Below are 12,257 nucleotides of genomic sequence, written 5' to 3'. Positions count from 1 at the left end.
GTGGCCGCTCGGTGCGGCCGCTCAACTTCAGAAGCTGCGAAGTTTCTGAAGACAAAACAATTGAAGTGAATAAAAGTTCGGTTTTTTGTTGGAACTTCTAGCTTTTTGTTGCTGGTATCAAGGATTGACGTAGGCGCTAAATATTCTCTTGACACAATACTCATTGTAACGCTTGAGAATATTTGGTTTTATGTAATAATGTATAATAATATTATTAACAAGCTGTATTTAATTCAATAACATAGAATTCTAATAGAATGCAGCCAAGTTAGCGCTTTCAAGTTCAGATTAAAAATTGCTTTCGTTCTGACGAAAAAACCTTAGCCAGCGCTTTCTGTCAAAGTTTATAAATTCCGTACAAAAGAGTTTCGAGCTCCGGATTAAAAAATTTTGAACACATTGCAGAGGTGTAACATTATTCTAAAATATTTATGTTTCCACGCCAGTGAAAAACCTCGACGGGATTTATAACTTCATTTCTAGCGACGGTAAATCTAAAAGCGACATATTTATTTTGCACTGCTTAGGATTACAAGTTTGGCGCAATTGTCAGTGGGACTGCTGGTGGTTGAAATCAAAGGTTTGTGAAATTTCCAAATTCTAAAATTATTTGATTTGTAGTATTGCCTCAATTACTCATGACTCACCTGTTATTGTTTCCACTAAATCTCATAAAGCGAAATATTTCAAATAATGATAGAGACGAAGGGAGATGAGGTAAAAAAATTAATATGCCTTCGGTTTACAATATATCTAGAATTAAGATCAATTGATTGCTTAAACTGCAAGTTCATCAAGAATTTAAAAGCAAAGAAAACCGGCAAAAAATTCTCGTATAAGTAATGGTAAATTTTTGGCTGTTTTATTCGCTTTTAAAGACAGTATATCTAAATTCGAGTCACCGCATAACCAGTGCACATAAGTATTTAACGTGCTGCAGTAATATCTGTATTAAGCTTAGAACAACCGACTTGTTCACTTTAGCCGCATGCATCGCCTGATTTTGAACCATAATTGTGTTGAGGTAGCAATTGAAAAATGTATTTGAAGTCAAGGTATTAATAATAATAAAAAAATATTTGCCACCATTTAAAATTAATATTTTCCTTCAATATTATCGCCATTTGTCAACCAAGATTTTTCATCAAGAATCTATAACTCCAACACCCCATTAGAAGTCTTGACAAGGACAATCTATAACTCTAACTCACCATATGAAGTTTTGACGAGATCACACCCTTCTTCTTCCTCGTCATCATCATGCTGACTCCTGTAGTGCTGCTGTAGACCAAGGTGATGATGCAAGCCAGTTACTTCATCATTACGCACATGACTGTCACTGGCCAGAGTAATAGGCGAGGCGTTACACTCAGCGGGGGCGTGCGAGTCCCGTAGACTAAAATGCACTTCTGTCTTGCCTGGCACGTCGTCGCTACCGCCACTCGAGTGCAGGCAACCACACGAGTCGGACCTGTCAAAAAGAGTTGTAATACTTTTAAATACGTGCGCTCTTATTCAAAAATTACATTGAATGATTAGAACCTGAAAACATGCGTAATCACGTGCATTTAACTGTCAAAAAGCGTCGTAATATTTTTATAGAGGGTCGCTCTTATTTGAAAATTACATTGAATGATTAGAACCTGAAAACATGCGTAATCACGTGCATTTAATGATTAGAAGTTGAAGAGTAATTAAATTTTATTGACCAGCGTAATACAAATGGCAATTATAAGGATATCACTTAAAATGAAACAGAATTCGGTAATATTCATTATTATAATAACATTCATAAATGTATTCAAATTTAAATGAAACAATGTTTATAATAATCAGGCATCCGTCATATTTCTGAAAATTATTGCAAAAAAATAAAAACAAAATTTACACCGAATGCATCATTTAAAAAAATGTTTGCCAGTAAATATACTGAATAAAAACAAAATGTACACATAATTTAATATTTAAAAAATGTTTGCCAGTATATATACTGAATAAAAACAAAATGTACACATAATTTAATATTTAAAAAATGTTTGCCAGTATATATACTGAATAAAAACAAAATGTACATATAATTTAATATTTAAAAAAATGTTTTCATGTATATATACAGACCCATTAGAGCGAGCGCGCCTGGTAAGCAGCACCACGACCAGCAGCAGCACTAGGAACCCCCCCACCAGACCCAGGAACACCCCCACCAGGGGGGACGTGCTGGGGGCACTCACTTCCCCCATCCTCTTTTCTGCCACCTGGGGGGATTAATGTTCGGCATTATTAGTTATTAATAGTCTTTACTAGTCCTTAATAATAATTACTAGTTATTACTAGTTATTACTAGTCATTTCTAGTCATTACTAGTCAATGTTAGTCATTACTAGTCATTAATAGTTATTGCTAAATATTTACTAGTTATTTACTAGTTTTTACTAGTCATTGCTAGTTATTAATAGTCGTTAATAATAATTTTTAGTTATTTACCAACTATTATACATAGAATATGTATATGGAATGGAGAACAGAAAAATCGTATTGGGAAAGATTTTAAATACTATTTTGTTGAATCTTAAGGATAGAGAACAGAAAATTTATAGAATTATCTGAGATGAAGAGTCTGTTTGAGTAAGTTTTACAAGAAAAATTGTCATTCATTGTAAAAACAATGAACGGTAATGATACAATTTGGGAGTCTGTCAAACTGGTCATTTTGTTAAATCTTAAGGTTGGAGAACAAAAAATTCATGGAATTCGGTGAGGTGAAGAGGCCATTTATACAAATATTATTATAAAACTTCATACGTTTTACGATAAAGGTACAATTCTTGAATGAAAGAAATACATGCATTTCGATGTGTACAATAGACGTGAGGTTTGAACTCCCTCTTCCTCATAGTGTAAGACATTCACTATAGATGGATCACCATTTTCTTACAATAAACTCGAAACTTTTTAAATTAAATTTTAGTTGGAGAAAATACCATCCAAATATAGAAGCTCACATCATTGTTGGACACATTTTATTCCTAGCCATAAAAAATTGCATCTAAATCTTATTGTGCGGTCACGGAAGAATTACTTAAATATTAGGGTCAATATCCGTTGAGTTATTCGATCTCTATTGACTCGTAGGTATACACAAGAACATTTACGGCAAAAATCATGTATGCATGTCCTAATAGTGATGCTTTATTAACGTAGCACCGATGCGTATAGTTTTAGTTTTGTTTAGTGACCTAAACAAAATTATATTTGCATGGTTTTTTGGACAAGGACTGACTCCATTCCAGCAATATACGAATATTAAATTCCGTAATACTATTGGAGGCATATTGTTTGATATAAATTCAAAATAAAAACCATGATATATTTATTGACATCACTTGTACTAAAATGTGAATAACAACTTTTGATGTTTCCTTGGAATTTTAAGCACTCCAAAAAGAACAATGAGAGTAAAATTGCGATCATTTTCCTAATAATTTGGATGCAAATTAATCATTTCCTGACAGCCAGTCGGGCTTCCAATTGGCTAAATTGGGCAGCAAATTAGATTATAATGAATTCTACGAGCTTGCGTTCAAATTCTGCTTGCAAAATTTTCCTCAAGAAATAATGCAACAGGTAAGATTTAAATGCAGAGTAGGAAGTGTTGGTGATCGAAAATGTCACTAGAGAAATGTTTTAAGAACTATTTCATAATTCAGCTTTGATATTATTTAGCAATAAGGGCGGAAAGATTTAATTAAATAATTAGGAGTGAAGCAAAGACTTGAAGGAAGTACCAAGAAGAGCTCTAGAGAAAGGACCATCGTTGTGCTGGATTGGTGACAATCTCTCTCTTTGATTGCCGGCGTAAACTAGGACGAGGCAGGGACGAAGCGACGACCATTTCAAGGCCTAATTAAGCCGCGCTCTGCAATTGCTCGACGACAACACGTCACTGCAATTATTGCACGTCACTTTGTCGCACTTCATCGCTTCCTCCTACGTACTCTAGAACTCTAGTGCACTGCAATGCACTACGTACTCCTACGTACGAGTTCCTACGTACTCTAGTGCACTGCAATGCACTTTAGCAGATTCCGACACAATTTAGTGCACTCCAAAGCACTTCAGCATAAACACACTTCAGTGCACTCCAACGCACTGCAGCAGGTCTAAACACACTTCAGTGCACTCCAACGCACTTCAGCAGGTCTAAACACACTTCAGTGCACTCCAACGCACTTCAGCAGGTCTAAACACACTTCAGTGTACTCCAAAGTACTTCAGTAGATTCTAACACACTCCAGTGCACTCCTACGCACTTCAGCAGATTCTAAATCTATCCAGTGCACTCCAACGCACTTCAGCAGATTCAAAAAACACTCCAATGCATTCCTTCGCACTTCAGCAGATTCTAAAACTATCCAGTGCACTCCAACGCACTTCAGCAGGTCTAAACACACTCAGTGTACTCCAAAGTACTTCAGTAGATTCGAATACGCTCCAGTGCACTCCAACGTACTTCAGCAGATTCTAACACACTCCAGTGCACTCCAACGTACTTCACGGCAACGAGCTACAACGCTTTATGGTGCACGTTGTCGACCTCAAGTGCACTCCAACCAAATCCAATGCATTCCAGTGCTCTGCAACACACTTCATTGTACCGCAACTCGCCGCAACGTACTGCAATGCACCGAAATGCTCCTGCAGGAGAAATCTTCTTATGTCAGGAAAAATTTTCAACTACGCATCTTCTCGCCTTGGAAATCCGATAATTTGACTAAAAATAAATTAATATACATAAAAATTTGTCAATGAAAAAATTATAATGGAAAATCTATAGTTATAAAATACTATTAATTATTATGATTTAACATGCATTTTTGGAGAGTGACGTCACAGACTCATTTGTGCTTATTTGCTAATATTCGTCGGTACTCGGCCTTGGTTTTCTGTTGATGCATTTTTTCAACAAGTGTTCAGTTTTTTCAACGGGTGCTTATTGCCCTACATTGTAAGTTATTGGGGGAGCGATTAAATTTACCCAATGGTTAACAAATTGCATATTTTATGAGACCGAATAATAATGAGACTCAGGTTAATACGTGTTCAACTGTTCATGTCATCAGTTATGAGTTTTAGCTACCATAACCCCGCGAACAATAGCTACTTTCACCCCGTGTATTGTAGCTACCATCAACCGTGTATTGTAGTTACCATCAACCGTGTATCGTAGCCACCATCAACCGTGTATTGTAGTTACCATCAACAGTGTATTGTAGCTACCATCAACCGTGTATCGTAGCTACCATCAACCGTGTATTGTAGTTACCATCAACCGTGTATTAATTGTACCTATCCTCAGTCCTCAAAATTTAAATATAAATATCAGCTAGGAGTACATCAAAAAGATCTAGAATAAGTCGCTAATTCTAGCACTGCAGTCGAACATCTCATTTTAAACTTTGCAAAGGTAATTTCTAAATTATCATCGAAATTACAGGTTTTAAACGTTACTTGCCTTTGAAAGACACAGGGTAAGAATTTTACTGGTTTAATTGAGGTGTTTATGTGGAATAAAGATGTGAGATAAATTTGAATGATTGTCTCGAGTGATCGTAATCGTCATCATATGCAAAATGGAATCTGTTGAATGAACATTGGTAGATCCATCGATATTATAAATAAACGTATACGTTAAAAGCTAAATTTTCCGTCTTGTTCTGCAGCACCAGAAGCCAATTCAAATTTAAAACTTCCTGATTAACGGTGAATCAGACGCAATAATACTTTAATTATCTCACTAAATCAAGAGCTAATCATGACTCCAGATTGCCACTTAACGACAGAATTCTACTGAGACTTCCAGTAACGACACAGACCTACTTTTCTAGGAAGTCAAGATTGGATTTTAAAGTAAAAAGAGTTCAAGCAATGTTAGTGCAGGAAGTTAAAAAGAAGTAAGATATATTTATCTTGGAAATTGGAATGCAGTACGGTCATTACTAGCGTACCAGGAAGTGTATCTCCAAAGGAATCCAGGACACAAGCTTATTGATTGCAGCAAACTGTCGTGACCTCCGCACGCACAGCCTTTGATAGTAGGACATCTTCAGTGCAGACAGGCTGGTGTCATTAATGCAGACAAGATAGCGTCTGTTCTACAGACAGACTGACTTCTGTTGTACAGACTGGCTGGTGTCGCTTGTGCAGACAGGTTAACGTCCAATGTGCAGACAGGCTGATGTCTATTGTGCAGAAATGCTGGCGACTATTGTACAGACCAAAAAGAAAGTGGTCTCACCTTGAGCCTAATGGTGACAACAGGGAAGTAGACTCACCTTGACAATTTCAACAGTGAAGTAGTCTCACCTCGACTATCACAACAAGAAAGTAGTCTCACCTCGACTATCACAACAGGAAAGTAGTCTCACTCCGACTACCACAACAGGGAAGTAGTTTCACCTCGACTATCACAACAGGGAAGTAGTCTCACCTCGACTATCACAACAGGGAAATAGTCTCACCTCGACTATCACAACAGGGAAGTAGTTTCACCTCGACTACCACAACAGGGAAGTAGTCTCACCTCGGCTATCACAACAGGGAAGTAGTTTCACCTCGACTATCACAACAGGGAAGTAGTCTCACCTCGACTATCACAACAGGGAAGTACAGTAGTCTCACCCCGACTATCGCAACAGGGAAGTAGTCTCACCTCGAGTATCACAACAGGGCAGTAGTCTCACCGCAACTGTCGCAACAAGAAAGTCGTATCATCTCGAATATCACAACAGGAAAGCCGTCTCATCTCGACTATCACAACAGGGAAGTAGTCTCACCTCAACTATCACAACAATGAAGTAGTCTCACCTCGACTATCGCAACAGGGAAGTAGTCTCACCTCGACTATCACAACAGGAAAGTCGTCTTAGGAAAGTAGTCTCACCTTATCCTAACTATCACAACAGGAAAGTAGTCTCACCTTATCCTAACTATCACAACAGGAAAGTAGTCTCACCTTATCCTAACTATCACAACAGGAAAGTAGTCCCACCTTATCCTAACTATCACAACAGGGAAGTAGTCTCACCTTGAGCCTGATGGCGTCGATCTGTTGAGGTTCACTGGCCCCCTTATCGTTGACAGCAGTTATGGTGACGAGGTAGTCCTGCCCTGGCACCAGGCCCGTCACGTGGAATTTTGGCAACGAAGCCTCGAGCGTCGCCAGTTGCGTGTGCGTGGGCGACGCGAAAACTTTTGCCACGAACCGCTGTGGAGAACCGCCATCGCCTCCCGGTGCACAGCGAACCTCGAGGGCACCGAGCGTGTGGTTCACGAGCATGCAGTCGCGCACGCTCTCGGGGGGACCTAGGGAGCAGAGGTGAGAGGGTGTTATTGTGTTGACTTATTTAATATTTAAAAATATTTAATAAGCATATTAATGTAACATGTGTGTATGCGCATAAGCGTATGTAACGTGTGAACGCAATCGTTTGCGTGAGTTGCGTTTAAGAAAGAGAACGTAATATAAACATTTATATCTTGTTTACGATGCACATATATAATAATTAATGTATTTTAGTTCTGTAACTCGATTATAATAAAATAAATTATATTTTTTTATTTAACAATTTTTGGACCATAAGCATATGTTAAATAATATTAGTGTTACTATTAAATTGCAGATATATTTTTCATACCTCTTCGATTTATGAACAGAGGATGCAATGAAATAATTTTCTGAAACCTGCCTTTTGGATCTACTAACGGCATCCGAAGAACTGGTCGACTCCCTAGAAATTTAAGTAGAATGCATTCTTTGGTAATTAATTGGACTTGTATAAACAAGCATATTGCTCAGTCTCATTCGGTAATTTATCCGTGCTTTTTTGACAATTAATAAGTGCACACCCAGCGAATAAGTGCCCATGTAATAACATTCCTAATCCACTTATGCAAACTAATTCTAATTTTTACTATATATGCGTGCACCTAATATCTAAGCGTCTCAATTATACTATTCACAACATAATTATACATTATTTTTTATATATTATAACAAGAAAGGGGGTATTTTTTATAATATATTATACCCAGAAGGTGGGTATATATACCCACCAGCCTCTACGACAGTAAAGGTGCATGGTTCGGCTTGAGTTCCAACTTGGTTGGTGGCCCAGCACGACAAGGTACCGTAGTCCCGGGGTGTTGTAGGGGTGTAGTGCAGGCTGCTACTGCCTCCCGCCACGGATATTCGTGCGTTGTGAACCTCTTTCGTGTCCAAGGTGTTGTTGAAGAACCACGTGAACCGCAGCTGGTCCACTGGATGAGCATCAACACGGCACTCGAGCTTCACCTTCTCGCCCTCCCCAACAGCCACGATCACCGGGTCAACAGCGCATACCGGCAGAACTGGTAGGAATTTTATTTAATTTTATATTTAATTACAATTTATCTAATGAAAAATAAAGAATATTATGGCTTTTATATAATTTTCTATTGAAATGCGATTTATCTAATGAAAAAAAAATTACCTTATTTGATTGCTGTCTACGCGTGACACATGGAGTGATATTTGTGAATGATATTGATGATATTGAGGTTTATCGTTGCTGTGATAAAATGCTTACTAAAAGCCAATGTAAAAAATTTAATCACCACAATTTAATTGCATAAGGAATAACAGACAGGGAGATTAATCGTTTTCAGCTTAAATAAATCCTAAAATTTCAGCTAAAATAAATCCTAAACGATCACTCTACCTCTCTTAACACATAAAATAGCAATGCAGAATCGATTTTAATCACAAAGTTTCCCGGATAAAACACAGTTGCAATAATTCGGACACGACTAAAAGTTTGGACGCTGTTCTTTACGGGCCAACTTGTCCGGCACTTAAGACTCTTGAACAGCAAAGACGAGCGAAAGTTTCTGCGCGTAACGAAAAAAAGTCAAACTCCAACGCACATCACAGACTGGGAGACATGGAAGTGTTCAGCGCTGTAAACTCGGGACGGTCGCCGAAAAGTTGTTAATAAAATTAAGATTGAATATCATTTCAATTTTTCAGCTACTCACGAATTTACCAGCGACTCCAAAATTGAAAGCTTTTTCTGTATTCTTTACGTGTCACTTAATTGTTCTTATTTCTCACACTCACTCCTCTCAAATATTCTTGATCTCTATTGATGACTCAGTCGATGAATTTTCTGCATAAGATATGATTTCGCCTCGTAGAAAAACAGTTCAAAAGCGTGTGGGAATTCAGCCATGTTATGATACATCCGTCAATAAGATGAGATGCTTCAAAATTGTAGCGACGAGTCCATATATATATAGTAGCTACAAATCGTAATTGAAATAGTCCAAAACCGTGCACAGAGTTATCGACCGCTTAGGAAGTATACATTTTCGTCAATTCATCTTCTCTCGTTAGATTGATTAGTAACAAAATATTTGTAGCCGCTTAGTGGTAAAACTGAGAATTATATTAATTATTTATTCGTTTATATATGTAAATCGGCTAAGGAACTTGACATTTCTCGTGGAAATTTTTCTCAAAACGGAATTAAATTTGCGCCAAAAATAAGGCTCGAATTTAGTGGGCGTTACTGCGACTGCCTGCCTTGTCAAAACATTGCATGGGTCTTCCTCCTGTCAGCTTTCAATATAAGAATATAGATCACGTTCTTAAGACGAATGTTTATTAAATTAGCATCTCATTTAGCACTCTAGATAAAAGGATCGGACAGCATCCCCGAGGACGCCGACTTCAGGAGGTGAAGGATTTCACCGTCAACAACCAAAGATATATATTTTTTTCCGTCAATGTTTCTTGGGAGCCTCTGAAGACTTTCCTAATGCAGCCCCACGACAGTGTAGAACCAAAGATATTAAATATCAAGTCCCTGTTAAGCTCCGGTCCGCGTTCCGAACATACTTCATAATTGCTTCCGGTATAACTGCGACTTCGTCTATTCACCACAATTCAATCACACCTGTTTTAATTCCGAACAAGATTTGCGCCGTTTAAAGCAACAGCACTACATTTCGGATCCGTATTTCCTTTTCATTTTAATCGGAACAGGTAGCGGCCGATTAAAACGTTCATTTTTCTTTTTAAACCAGTGCAATTTAAGTATCGGCCAATATGAAGCAATGATTGCACAATCCTTTGACTTGAACTTTGAGCGCAGGTAACGGCCACTCTGCAGCCATTATAAAAAATATGTTTTTTATTTAATTGGTTCTGCTTCCGGCTGATCTCCTGCTAAAACTGCACAATTAATTTTTTTACAAATCGAAGCAGGTGGCGGTTGCTTTGCAGCAAGAATTTCACAATCCAATTTCTCAAAATCGGCAATTAGCTGTGAGAATTGCATGACCCACTTTATTTCAAATCAGATGAGGTAGCGGATTATTTGCAGCCATTTTCACACAGTATTACATGTGATGCAAAAAAGAGCTCACAGCAATAATTGTACAGTGGAAAATGTAAAGCAAGAGAAGAGATCGCAGCAACAACTGTACAGTGTAATATATGAAGCAAGAGAAGTGATCGCAGGAACAACGTAACAACTGTACAGTATAACATATAATGCAAGAGAAGAGGTCACAGCAATAACTGTACATTGCAATTCATAAAGCAAGAGAAGAGCTCACATTGATTATTGTACAGTAGAATGTATTGAGCAAAACAGGAGATCGCAGTAACAACTGTACAGTCCAATATATGAGTAAAAGAAGGGATCGCAGCTACAATTGTACTGTAGAATATGTAAATCATGAAAAGAGCTCACAGTCATTATTGTACAGTAGAATGTACTGAGCAAAACAAGAGCTCGCAGTAAAACCTGTACAGTGTAATACATGAAGCAAGGATGAGCTTACATTAATATTTGCACAGTAGAATGTATTGAGCAAAATATGAGCTCGCAGTAACAACTGTACAGTATAATATATTGAGGAGCAAGAGAAGAACTAACATCTATAAATAAAAAACTGAATATATACAGTGGAATTCATAAAGCAAGAGAAGAGATAACAGCAACAACTATATAGTATAATATATAAAGCAGGAGAAGAGATCGCAGCTACAGTTGTACAATGTAATATATAAAGTAAGAGAAGAGATAACAGCAACGAATGTATAGTATTATATATAAAGCAAGAGAAGAGATAACAGCAACAACTGTATAGTATAATATATAAAGCAAGAGAAAGAGATAACAGCAACAAACGAATAGTATAATATATAAGGCAAGAGAAGAGATAACAGCAACAAATGAATAGTATAATATATAAAGCAAGAGAAGAGATAACAGCAACAAATGAATAGTATAATATATAAGGCAAGAGAAGAGATAACAGCAACAACTGTATAGTATAATATATAAAGCAAGAGAAGAGATAACAGCAAAAAATGTATAGTATTATATATAAAGCAAGAGAAGAGATAACAGCAACAACTGTATAGTATAATATATAAAGCAAGAGAAGAGATAACAGTAACAAATGTATAGTATTATATATAAAGCAAGAGAAGAGATAACAGCAACAACTGTATAGTATAATATATAAAGCAAGAGAAAGAGATAACAGCAACAAACGAATAGTATAATATATAAGGCAAGAGAAGAGATAACAGCAACAAATGAATAGTATAATATATAAAGCAAGAGAAGAGATAACAGCAACAAATGAATAGTATAATATATAAGGCAAGAGAAGAGATAACAGCAACAACTGTATAGTATAATATATAAAGCAAGAGAAGAGATAACAGCAAAAAATGTATAGTATTATATATAAAGCAAGAGAAGAGATAACAGCAACAACTGTATAGTATAATATATAAAGCAAGAGAAGAGATAACAGTAACAAATGTATAGTATTATATATAAAGCAAGAGAAGAGATAACAGCAACAACTGTATAGTATAATATATAAAGCAAGAGAAAGAGATAACAGCAACAAACGAATAGTATAATATATAAGGCAAGAGAAGAGATAACAGCAACAAATGAATAGTATAATATATAAAGCAAGAGAAGAGATAACAGCAACAAATGAATAGTATAATATATAAGGCAAGAGAAGAGATAACAGCAACAACTGTATAGTATAATATATAAAGCAAGAGAAGAGATAACAGCAACAAATGTATAGTATTATATATAAAGCAAGAGAAGAGATAACAGCAACAACTGTATAGTATAATATATAAAGCAAGAGAAGAGATAACAGTAACAAATGTATAGTAT

General features: G+C 36.6%; 1 protein-coding gene across 1 annotated transcript in view; it reads right to left on the bottom strand.

Moving 5' to 3' along the window:
• Positions 1-1,522: 1,522 nt before the first annotated feature.
• LOC125178462 overlaps positions 1,523-12,257 on the bottom strand; it is a gene marked incomplete at its 5' end in the record, with an annotated part of 19,268 nt that continues 8,533 nt past the window's right edge. The window contains 4 exons of the mRNA XM_047882216.1: positions 1,523-1,542; positions 2,111-2,255; positions 7,085-7,362; positions 8,113-8,406. Coding sequence (XP_047738172.1) covers positions 1,523-1,542; positions 2,111-2,255; positions 7,085-7,362; positions 8,113-8,406 — 737 coding nt within the window. The remainder of the gene's footprint in view (positions 1,543-2,110; positions 2,256-7,084; positions 7,363-8,112; positions 8,407-12,257) is intronic.

Source organism: Hyalella azteca, unplaced genomic scaffold (genome assembly GCF_000764305.2).
Source record: "Hyalella azteca isolate HAZT.00-mixed unplaced genomic scaffold, Hazt_2.0.2 contig9920, whole genome shotgun sequence".
Taxonomy (NCBI): domain Eukaryota; kingdom Metazoa; phylum Arthropoda; class Malacostraca; order Amphipoda; family Hyalellidae; genus Hyalella; species Hyalella azteca.
This window is presented reverse-complemented; position numbering and strand designations above follow the sequence as displayed.